Source organism: Sceloporus occidentalis, unplaced genomic scaffold (genome assembly GCF_023333645.1).
Source record: "Sceloporus occidentalis isolate IW3139 unplaced genomic scaffold, rSceOcc1.0.p SCAF_9, whole genome shotgun sequence".
NCBI lineage: Eukaryota > Metazoa > Chordata > Lepidosauria > Squamata > Phrynosomatidae > Sceloporus > Sceloporus occidentalis.
In genome coordinates, this window is record NW_028316989.1 from 48,487,791 (window position 1) to 48,500,324 (window position 12,534).

At 43.2% G+C, this 12,534-nt stretch overlaps 1 protein-coding gene across 3 annotated transcripts in view; it reads left to right on the forward strand.

Moving 5' to 3' along the window:
* Nucleotides 1-12,534, forward strand: part of LOC149307497 (dual specificity mitogen-activated protein kinase kinase 5) — a 127,096-nt gene that overhangs the window by 84,796 nt on the left and 29,766 nt on the right. For all 3 annotated transcript variants that reach the window (XM_089539298.1, XM_089539297.1, XM_089539296.1), the window contains exons 18-19: nt 9,098-9,124; nt 9,484-9,516. In XM_089539298.1, the coding sequence (XP_089395424.1) occupies nt 9,098-9,124; nt 9,484-9,516 (60 nt within the window). The remainder of the gene's footprint in view (nt 1-9,097; nt 9,125-9,483; nt 9,517-12,534) is intronic.

Sequence of the window (12,534 nt, forward strand, 5' to 3'; positions counted from 1 at the left end):
TGGTTATATGTAGAAAAAATCATCCATACTTATAATGTTAGAAAGACTTTGGATTGCAAACAATGACTCTTCGGAGGTACCAGAAGGAATTGATAACTATATAATTTGTTCTTCCTTACATTTGGATGGTCTTGATTAAATCAAAGCAGTAAAAGAAGGCAATGGTATGTTTTACTGTTGTGAAATTGCAGAGAAAGGCCAAGGATTGCCTTTATCAGCATTGTCTCTACTTCTGCCCAAACTCCTCCATGTTTTGGACTGAATGAAGTTTATTAAAGCAACTCTGCCTCTTGACTAAGAGAGGAGTCTGTGAAATGTATTTAAACTAGTCTTCTTGATTCTGACATAAGCCCCTGTTCCCTTAGTTTATTTTAATTTTTTTTTTGATACACTTAGAAATCTTTATTAATAAATTACATCAAAATGAATTGAAGTTTGGAAGAGAAGGGTGCTAAAAAAAACCCCAAAGAAACCCTCCACTCCTTTACCAAAATAAAAAAATCTGAGCAAATAGTGCCCCTGGTATTGTAAAGCTTTGAATGTTTTCACACCCCATTAATTTATTACTTCTCCTTCTTCATCTTTAAATTTCATTTTTCCCCAAAAAGAAAAAAGGGAAAAAACCATATCCAGCTCCCTGCTGCTTGCGAGATTTCCATCTTGTTGTTAATTTTCTCTGCTCCATATGGAGCACCAGACATTTCACCTGGAGGCTGTACTAGATTTTTCTGTAGCGATCGCACTTCCGGAGGGGCAAAACTGTCATTTCGGGTTCCTGGTGCATCTGTCTGTGCCAGGCTTCTCCCTCCTTCCCTTACCCACCCACCATTTCTTCCATTGGCACAGGCGAGTGTGAATAACAAATGGGGCGCACCTGAGGTTTGGATGATTAGTGCGCTTGCACATGTGCGTATGTGCATGTGGCACATCTCTGCAACTTGCAAGCCGGTTTCTCCAGGACTGGGAAAGACCTTTGCGTGGTCAGATTCGCACTCTTTCCCTCCTGTTTTAGGAGGGCAACCCTCAACCTCCGATGCGAAAGGGAGGAGGAGGAGGAGGAGGAGATGGGGGAAAGAGCGAGGAGTAAATATTTCATCCTGCCTTGTCATTGATTAGAAAAGAGCCTTTAATTTCATCTCACCCCATGTTGCGATTAATTTGCATTCTTTGTCAGAAGTTAATGGAGTTTTTTATGGTTCAGTCTGAAATCCTTGAAGACATCAGTGAGTTGATCTGATGTTTATACAACCGCCAGCGGAAATTTTTTCCCTTCTTGTTCTTCTTCTTCTGCCCCCCTGCTTTTGATTGATGGCCAGCTTGGTGTGTTTATTCCAAATCGGCTCAGAAAAGCTGCTTTTTTAAAAGAGTTATTTGAATAAAAAAATGCAAGCGAGATATTGTTATAAAACGAGCAAGATTATCTGTTAAAAATCTGTTTCAAATAAGGAGCATGATACGTAGGGGAGGGAAGGAGAAAGGAGACCCAAGCGGAAAAAGAGACTCTTTTCGGACACATTCCTCCCAAACAAGTGATGAAATGATGAAACGAGAAAAGTGCAGCAGGTGATGCATGCGCTTTTCCTTTTCAAAAAGGGGGACAACTTTTGCAGCCAAGACACCCTCTCCTTTAAAATTAAAAAATCCCAGCCAGCAAAAGTCACCGACTCTCCAGACTTGGCTGCTTCCCATCTCTTCTGCCAGCCCTCCTCTGCTCTGCCTTTTTGCCAAGGGTTTGATGGAGTGTTGCTGTCTCCTTCCTAACTCAAAGGGACAGGACTGTTAGGCCGGTTAGCTCCACAAAATGATGACATATTGCTTCTCTCCGGGTAGAGGCACCCGGCGCGATGGAGACGAAACCTGAATAATAGGGAATGTTAAAGAGCAAGAGAGGCGGCCTCTTTGAGGCTGGTTTTATAAGGGAAGGCAGCAGTCCAAAACGTTATTAATGGAGAGTGCACACAAACACACGTCTGTGTGTGTAATTCTTGTCTTAGGTCCAGGTCTTCAGAGTTACCTTGAACTGGCGCCCCTTGTGGGCTCCGATGCGATATTCAGAGTTGACACATCCATGCGCATGTAGGCAACCCTTGCCAAGGAGAGACAAACTTTCGTCCAGATTGTCACTCTGTCCGCACAGACAAGCACTACGTCAGGGCAGTGGTTTTGTACTTCTTATACACTGTAAGAAATAAATGCATCTGTGACAGTAGACTAAAGTCTATGAAAGCTATAGACTGAAGTCTATGAAAGCTCCTGCTGCCAACTTCTTCCTTTCAGTGAGCCTTAAAGGTGCTACAAGATCTCTCTACATCCTGATTCTACAGACATTTAACATGGCTATATCTTTGAATTTAACAAATCTGGAGACTCCAGATGCGTTGATTGGGCGAATGATTGTGCCCCATGTTATCAAATGGTGGGAACATGAACCTGTGCATGCTTTGGCATGTCTGCGTCCACCTGACCACCATTTAATAATAATAATGGGCTTAATGGTCTGTTGGTGATGGGATTTGCAGATCCAAAGCCTGCACATCCAAATGAACAATTGTATAGTAAACATGCAGGAACAATGTTTTCGCTTTCATGTAGGTTCTTAACAAAAATTCCAACTTCTCTATTGGTTTTGCTATAATTGTCCAAAGTTTTCTTGTTCTACGGGGCTTCTGGTTCACTTTTTTTCCCCAGTATAGTTTGAGAGGAACATTTTGTTGTCGCCTCTTCCAAGATGATAAAGTTATGACAGGTTGAGGAGGAATAAATGTAAAGAACGGGATTTCTTCCTCCGTTCTCAGAGAGTCTGATGTCTCGGTGCACGCTCTCGAGATGCTCCATTGTTGGAAGGAGTCTCATGGATCTGGCTGGGATGCACACAGGCCCTGAACCCAAAGGGAGCATCAGGTGTGCTCAATGGCACCCAACGCTTCCATAAAAACCCCTTGCTTGGGACAAAAGTCTGCCCACCAGAAACAAAGAAACGGAGCCGCCAGAAGGCTTTGCTATGAGTAAAATGAATGGAAACTAACTTGTAAACAAGTGCTAAGGTGACCCATGCTGCACTATGCTTTAGCCTTTCTCTTCCCATTGCAATAGAGAAGATTTTGCAAATGGCTGTTGACTACTAATTCAAAAGCATTCATGCCCCCAACCCTTCCATGGGAGAAAAAAATAGTTTGTTTCAGCAGATTCCTCCCTCATTACGATTCCTGCTAGTTCTATTGAATTGTGGGTCAAAGAGCTCTTCATCCAAGGACTTCCATTTAAAAGCAATTCATTTATTTGCCGCGTCTTAAAGGGCTGAATAATTGGCTAGTTTTAATTGAAGCCGCTGCTTTCTGCTACTTGATACCAGCAAGGTCCAAGGTTCCTTTTTCTTATATGTAATCCATAATATTGACCAAGTTTGGCCTGTTTTCATTTCAGCGCAAGAGCTACTTGTCAGAGAAGAAGGGGAGGCGGGCGGCAGCGACGTCATTTTGTTTAACTGCGTTTGCATAGAAAAGGTGTCTTGTTGGTATTTTCTTTCTCACTTGACAGGGCTGTCATTTAAACATTCATTTATTTTATCAGAACAAACTGGAGAGTGGCAGCAGTCAGTTTCAAAATAAGAGTAATACTTTTGTTGCTATTAACACGATGCTCCAATATGGGGACCTCCAAAAGACATTAGACAGCATTCACACATTCATGCCAAAGTGGTGCCAACTTAAAATCAGAAGGATCTTGGAGAGTTACAGGAGACTCCAGTTCATTAGCAGAGAACTGAATTGAGAGCAAGGTTTCTTATCATAATGCTTGGTAAACTAGGCAGCTGATGTGTGTTTGTGTGTATCAGAGTGTGAAATTATACATTTAAGAGCAACTATTTACTTTACTTATTACTCTGATCACCCAGCAGACCATTATTTGTTACTGTCACCGTTGCCCAAAATGATAACTTGGTGAGTTACTTGTTCTTAACAAGTCATTATTATTAGCATTGCCTGCCATGGGAAAATACAAGGAAATGCCCTGTTTCCCCCAAGTGGCCAATTCAGATATTGCACTTCGGATATTCTGAGAAAAGCGCCAAAGACATTACAAAGAAATGACAGGGCAGCCTTTCCCCTTCTCCTTTGCTTAGACTGAATCAGCAGATACCCTTCCAATAATAAGGAGTAAGTTACTCATCCTTAACAAGTCATTGTTACTGATAACTGCGGTAACAAGGAGACAACCGGCCCCGTTGCACTGAAAAGTAGTTACAGCTATACTCATTACAGGCAAAAACATAACTGTTCCAGCTAATTTCTGCAAAAAGTAACTTGTGAGGAAAATGATGAATAGTTGTGTGAGTGGCCTGTTTTAATACAGTAATGGTGGCCATCATAGTATTCTACATTTACAGTAGGCCCTTGGTTTCCGCTGGAGTTGGTTCCCATGTGTAACAAAATCCATGGATGCTCATGTCCCATTAAATACAATGGCGGATTAAAATGGTGTCCCTTATATAAAATGGCAAAATCAAGGTTTGCTTTTTGAAAGTTATATATTTAAAATAAATATTTTCAAGGCATAGTTGGTTGAATCCATGGATGAAGTATCTGAGGATATGGAAGGCCGACTCTACTTTCCTTTTGAAATTCCTCTCTGCAGTCCTTCACTGCCATAACCCATGTCTATAACCAAAATTCTGCTAAACATTTCATGCATTTGATATAGTGGACTGTGAGCCATGAAAACTTATGGCACAATAAATTTGCTAGTCTTTAAGGTGCCACAGAACATTTTGGTTTTGCTGAAGTACGGGGCAGAAAGACAGGACCGTCTTAGCCGCCAAGACCATCCTCCAAGAGAACTGAGATGATGGAGACTTCCAGCTGTGTAGCATTTTTTTAATGGAAGGTCCCTTCTTTTTAAGAAGAAGAAGAGACACCTTTGACCCTGCCATAAAATAAAAGGGCCGTGCTTTTTCGTGAACTGTGTGCAAAGGCAGTCCTTTGGCTGCAGAACTGTGTTATCGTCACCGAAGCAGCCCAGTGTTGGGGGGCTTCAAAAAGGTGAACAGCATCCTTCTGCGGTGAAAAATATGCCTAATATAAGTACGGCTCGAATTGCTTTGCTGCTGTGGGCTTGGGATAAATATGGCGGTGACACTTAGGAATGATCTTGCTGGAGCAGGAGATAACAATAAATACAGGCAGCTTTCTAGCCTGGCTCTTTTTTTACACTGTGACTTTGATAGAGAAAGTGAAGGCAAGTTTAAAAAGCTTAGCATCACTAAGACCCCAGCAAAACAGCAACCTGGCATGTTAAGGCGTTATTGAAGGTTTTTAATGCATTAATTTAGTTCTAGGTGCATCAATGCAAAATTTATGAAGAGGGGACATGGGTAATACGTTACAGTAGAGATCAGCGATAGTGCCTTTATGTATTGGTTTGTGTGTGTGTGCCTTAGGTTTGCAGGGTTGTAAAGCTGCTGCTGCAACAAGACTACAAAAGGAAGCTGCACTAAAAGAGGCCTGAAGGAGAATTTATGGGTCCAAGTGCCCCGGCCAACAGGTCTCGATAAATGTCTTCTTCAGGAGCAACTATTACAAGGCTGCGTGTTCCTCCCAAGCACCTTTCCAAATGGGAAAACTGTGATTGTCCACCCTGAAGAAAACATTTGTCTCTTTCAGCACCAGCCTGAGAGTCACTTGTCTCTTTGGTATTAATGTAAGGCTCCCACATCATTAAAAAGCCAGGAACGTTATTTGTCTGTCCCCGGAGTTTACCAATAGCACTTAAGAACATTGTACAAGAATGGTCCTCCACCTCCGTTGCCACTTCTATGTAATTCCAGACTAGATTTCGTTCTTCTGCCATGCGCAGCAGCTGAGATTTGTGGAAACAGGGTCAGTGTGCCCACTTCATCAAAGTGGCTGCCCAGTTTCTCATGATGTTCCATGATACTGTGGGCTCTACCATTGCAAAGACTTTCTGTACAATGGGCAAGCTCCTCTGGATCCAGCAATTGCAGCAATGCATTGCCAAGTGGAGTGAGTTTTAGTTGTTTTGCCTGTAGAGTCAGACTCCAGAAAGGATCTGGGGTCATCAAAAGCTTTTTTTTAGGACTGTATTTCTTTGTGTGATGGCGGCAAAATATTGTGGGAATGCATGCAAACAGCAGGAAGGGTGGAAGCCAGTAGGGTACAGGGCAATTGTCCTTTCTGCCACCTGGAGTGTGGAAGTAACAAATTACACTGTGCCTGCATCATATACGCAATAGACACAGCTTTCAGCATATGCTGAAGGCCACACCGGAAGATGTGGCGCCGCACGCTGGAAAGGGTACAGATAATCAAATCCACAGAAGTCCAAGCCGCAGATGTGGAGGGTCAGTTGTACTTCACGAGCAGCAATGCTTATTGTGTATCATTTCTTCTATGAGCTTGGCATCCTATGTGCTCCCATGTCTCTTTTCTTCCTGTGGCTAGGACTCCCTGACTCTTCTTGGCCTTGCGCTTTGCCCACTCATCAGAGAGATTCAGATCCACCCCAAGATGAGATTTATCAGCTGCAGTTTCCCATCTGCCATTCTGTCTCCCCCACATCATGTCCTCCTCATGGAGTCTCCTCCTTTGGAGGTCATTAAAGAGGCTGGATGGCCATCTGTCAGTGGGATGCTTAGACTGTGAGTTCCTGCATGGCAGAATGGGGTTGGACTGGATCAGGGCCCTTGGGGTCTCTTCCAACTCTGATTCTATTAAGGAGCTCCCACTCCTGAAACAGGAGTGCACCTTCCTTGGAGGAATCTTGCCTGCCGTGCGTCGAGGAGAAAACTGCCAATCCTCCTCCTCCTTCATAAACCCAATTAGCTGTCAAGTCCTGGTAAATATGCAGCGCAAGTTGTCGGCCAGATATTTTGCCCCTGTAATGTAAACAGCATATTGTCTTAGGCAGGATCATAATAGCTCCTAACTGTGCATCCCTGAAGATAGATGCAGATCTTCCTCCTGTGCTCTTTCAGGTTGCTCTGCTTCCATGTAGTATGATGAGAATGGCATGCACAATCCTGACCCTCCAGAATGTGGCTTTGTGTGTTTTGGGACAGAAAGCTTTTGGGGAGAGCAGACTGCAAGATCTCAAAGGCTGTTGCTGCCAAGGAGGGGTGGTACTTGGTCCTGAGACTTTCCGTAGACTATAAGCACCTCTTTTTCTCTGGGTTGCGATGCATGAAGAGCGCATTCCCAGGAGGTTTTCCCGCATGCTTGTGCATTCATGTGCTATGCATGCTATGACAGGAGACATGTTTTAGCAAACAGTAAGAGGGCAGAATAACGTATTGCTTAAATGACAAGCAAAAGCTAGGAAGATCAGTCCCGAAGCTCACTGGATGTCTTTGGGTTAGTTGCCGTCTTTAATCCTTGTAGGCTTTTGTTTACTCTACTTTGATGTTGAGCTTGCACATTATTTTATGATAACTTTGGGTTCACCATAACCAATGGGTTTTCCTATGGACCGATCAATTTCCTTTGCTTTGTGTTGACCTTGTGTTGTTAGGCTAAAACAGAGGAAGAGGCGAACTATGAGCTCCTTGGAGGAAAATCTGGATATAAATGTTACAAATAATTAAATAACTCCTCTGTATTTACCATCAGCCTCTTCCATTCAGTTAAATATTTTACTACTGCTGCTGCTCAGAATCTGTTTAACGCTAAATGAGTCCTAGGTGCTGTGAAATACCATAGGAATAGTTCTCACCCCAACATGGAATTTATCACTGGCTTAAAAATGGTATAAGATAAGAAAGAGAGATGATGTCTTAATCTTGGGCAGAGAGGTTTATTTTGATATTTTAGCATGATAACTTTTCAGCCAGCCATTAATTATAGGTGACATTTATGTTGCACCAATATGTTTGGTGCAAGGTTGCACCAGCGTTTCCTTGTAAGCCATTCATCACGCCTGGCGCGATTCTGCTGAGACTATTGAACGGAAGAGGCAGGCCACATTAACCGAGTGAGCCCGCAGTCTTTTAGTCAAAAAGAAACCTCCTGCAAAAGCGGAAGGGACGTCTCGACACTTTAATCTCTTTTGGAAAAGCGGGCTATAAATAAACAGTATTATTATTATTATTATTAGATGCAAAGAAAATTCAAAAGTGTTTTCTGGAAGGCAATAAGTAAATCCTCTGATGGTTTGAGACTGGAACAGCAGGAATTGCAAGGGAACCTCTGGGGAAATAATGGGGTTGGTGACCTCACCCATGGAGACAATGTCCATTGAATGGTGTGGTTGGCGTCGGAAAAGGCACAACACAACATGGCCCTTGTGCCACTACTGACACCAAATGGGTTCCCTCTCTTGACTTAGAGGACAATGGGACAGTTTCACAATACGTTTCCGGATCTGCTTTTGAGGAAGAAGGGAACAGGGCAGGTGGAGACCTCAATCCACAGCCGTACCCAAAAGTTGGCACCAAGAAAGTGTCTGTCGAAGTTTGGGGGGCACGGGGGAGGGGGAATTCCGAAAAGTGGGCATAAACCAATGTTCTCCAAGAAGAGGCAGATAGTTCAGCCACATAATTAAAGTTTTCTTCAAAAAATAGAGGGGGGGACGGGGGCGGCATTGCCAGCAGACGCTGGCAGGAATCCAAAAATTCTAATTTCTGACTATGATTTAATTTCAATTTTAAATAAATCGGTTTTTAATTTAAAAAGAGTGAGCTTCATAACATTAGCAATGATTGCAACATTAAGCGCAGCGCTCACCATCTAGCAATATAAAACATTATTTATATCTGAATCGTAAACAGCCTTTTGAAATGGATTATGGTTTTTTGTCCCCATTCTAATACAACCTGGAGGGTACTAAAAAGTGTTGTGTGAAATTAACATTCTGCTGACTTTCGCCTATAAATGAGAAGCGAGCTATTAACATTTGTGTATTTTCATTATGTAAATTGTGTTAACACATGCCCACAAATTGCCACCAGCGATACAATAATTTTCTCTCAGTGATCATAATGTGTCCAAGTGAGTCATTTTGATTATGACATGCTAATTACATATTGCCTCCCTTTCTCTCTTTCCCCTTAAACACCCCCCTCTATTTTTCCTTTTTTCCTTTTCAGATTCAGAAAAACCAGGGATCTTTAATGGTAAGCTTTATGAGGGGTTTTTTTTTGGGGGGGGAGAAAAAAATTCACTTTTCTTTTTTTCCTGATGGCTGCTTCCTTTGCATGCTTGAATGCCTTGTTTTAAACTTAGCAAATTGCATTTTGAGGAAAATGCAAACCTTTAACTGCCTGTATTAGATTAGGTACCATTAGAAATAATAGGACATCCTGAGCCGCAATGTTTTGAGAAGAGTTTGCTGCTGTTGATTAATCTTGCTATATTTTATTGCATTAATGATTTGTTTTTTGCTGCTTTCCACTCCACTGTAAAGATATTGCATCCAGCCTAATACTTCTTCTTCTCTCTCTTTTCCCTCCTCCGCCCGCTCTTCCCATCGCAGCCTCTCCAGTTACTCCAGTGCATTGTTGATGAGGTGAGTCGCCGTCTTATGTGCTTTCACTCCTAAAGTCATTCCTAATGGACTGGAAAGCTTATATTTTGTTTCCTAATGAAGCACAATGGCCCAGCGTCCTCAACCGCTTGGCAGTTCTCGAGTGCCGCCTGTCCTTGTCCCGCTTTGTGCCGTTCCCTGACTCCTTCCCATTCAGTCCTTGGGAAGATGGGACCCTTTTCCAAGGAAATCTGGGGGGTTCCCCCCTCTTTTGGCGAATGGACCCCCCCCCATAAGCCTCCATGCTAATTGATCACCTCTCCACCTTGACAGATGTGGTAATGCGGGGAAATGGAAGCTGCCATTTTGCCTTCACAGGAGGCACGCTTCGGCTCAGCTTTGGGTGCTGGAAAAAGGAGCTCTGTTAAAAGGGGTCGGAGTTGAATTGTGAACAAGAGCAGGTTTGAATGCTGCCTCTGCCTTTGGTTTTGCAAAGGGGAGGAAGCTCCAGAACTGGAGGAACCCTGTCGTTTTTGCCACCTGAATCTCTATAGTCAGAGACTGCCAGGATCAGTCATCTCCCAATTCTGGATGCCAGTCCTGTGCTGCTATCCGTTTTCCGTGTAGTAAATCAGTGGTTCTCAACCTTGGCTCCTCCAGGCATTGTGGACTTCAGCTCCCAGAATTCCTGATTGTTTGGGTAAGCTGGCTAGGACTTCTGGGAGTTGAAGAACAGAATACTAAGACAGCCAAAGGTTGAGAACCACTGTGTAGGACAAAACTGTCCTTTGTACCAGTAACTTGAGAAGATGGAAAGACTTTATCACCAACCAGGTAAGGACTGGGACTTTTCAATGAAACATCAGTGATTCAGACCTAGATCTTGTTGTTGGTCTTGACTAGAGCAGACACATTAAATAAGTGGGATTTACCCATGTGTTGACTCACTATTCAACTGTTGATGAAATGGGTCTACTCAAGTTGGGACTAACTCAACAGTATTCCAACCTACGTCTGTGCAGTTGACACATTCCCAATTCCCAAGAACAAAGAAGGCCACAGGTTGGATGTGTTGGGTCAAAGTATCTTCCAGATAGATGTCCACTTTGTCAGTGAGGACTGTTCCTTCAGACATCTCTTGCACCTTCCATCTGGGTATCTAACTAGATGGAACGCAAGGTGTGCGTACGGTTGGTGTAGTCTGAGACTTCCCCACTGTGTATATTCTCTGTAGCTGCGGACTTCTTTAAGATGGGTGGAAAACCCATGTAGGCCCCCATATGTTGTTCGGCTACAGCTCTCATCAACCATAGCCAGCATTGCCAGTGGTAAGGAATGATGGACGTTGAAGTCCAACCATATATAGAGCAGCGGTTCTCAACTTGTGGGTCGTGACCTCTTTGGGGGGTCAAATGACCTTTTCACAGGGGTGGCCTATGACTATTGGAAAATACATATTTCCAATGGTCTTAGGAACCAAGACACCACAATTTTATGGTTGGGCATCACCACAACATGAGGAACTGTATTAAAGGGTCACGGCATTAGGAAGGTTGAAAAGCACTGATCTAGAAGGTTACAAGTTGCCCTTTTTGCCTTAGGATCCCTGGAGCTCCCTCCAAAGCCCCCAGACTGCCTTTTAAAAAATCATACTCATTTTCAGGTAATTTTCACCTGGAAATCAGCCAGAGTGACCTAAAATGGCTCCAGAGTTGCTTGGTGATGTCCCCTTTCAGTCCCACTATGGCATACCTCCTGATCCTATTATTGCGGTGCATTTGTTGAGAAAGAGGGCCAGGACTTCCTTTGTGACAGCTTCCCAGTTGTGAAATCCTCTCCTTAAAGAGGTGAACATCTAAGGCTTAGTTTCAAGCAAGTAATGAAGACATGTTTAGTTTTTTGTGGGTTTTTCGGGCTATGTGGCCATGTTTGAGAAGTGTTTATTCTTGACATTTCACCGGCATCTGTGCCTTTGGCATCTTCAGAGAAGCTGAAGATGCCAGCCACAGATGCTGGTGAAACATCAGAAATAAACACTTCTCGAACATGGCTACATCGCCCAAAAAACCCACAAAAAACTAAGGATGCCGGCCGTGAAAACTTTCGATGTCACATTGAAGACATGTTTGTTCCATCTGGCTCTTAATGGTTCTCTCTCTTAAAAATTCTGGGTTGGATTATTCTCTCTGAGATTTTAACGATAGCGCACTGTAAATCTGCTTTGTTCTGAATCAGTGTCAGTATTTTTGCACACTGCCTTGAGAGTCCTATTTGGGCTGAAAGAGCTTTGGGTACAAATATTTTAAGAAACAAAATACATGTCCATCTCTGTTTCACTTAAAAGTACAACAGAACAGGTGATGAATTGCCCTATCTCCGTCAGCTGAGTTCCAGTTCTTCCCTTAGGAGTTAAGAGGAAAATACTAGGCTTTGGAGTAGGGTAGTTCCACCATCTGCTTAGCTGCTGCAGCTGATTCCCTGAGACTTTGCTGTCAAGGAGTGGAACTACACTTCACAGGACAAACTTCCCACAAAACAGTCTGGGTCGGACATTAATGCAATGGAGGGGGAAATTGAAATTTATGGGATAAGGTGATGGTCTGCAGATACATTAGGCAGAAGCAAATATAAGTGTGTAACAGGGTGAATACCCAGCTTGTTGAGGGCAATTGTAAACTGCTTCGGCGGGAGTGTTCACTGATAAGTGGCATAGAAATGTAGCAGTCCACAAAGCAAGTTAAGCATGTTTGCATGCCCATAGGGCTTGCATCTACTTGACACTTAGTAAAACTGTGCTCTTGAAGACTGGCAGCTGACTTGGAGAAACATTGCGATGAACAGATACATTATATCTGTGGTCTTAGATCTGCGATGAACTGTTCATACATGCATGCTATCTATCACTCGATGAAGACCGCAAGAGAAAACTGGTGCCATTGTGCAATTTGGAGCATAGTTCCCAGGACTGCTTTATTCAAGGTTTTGGATGCACTGGGGATCACCTCCTTGGAGGTATCTGAAAGCCGATTTCTGTCCAAACCCCTGGCTAGAAGGGCAGCT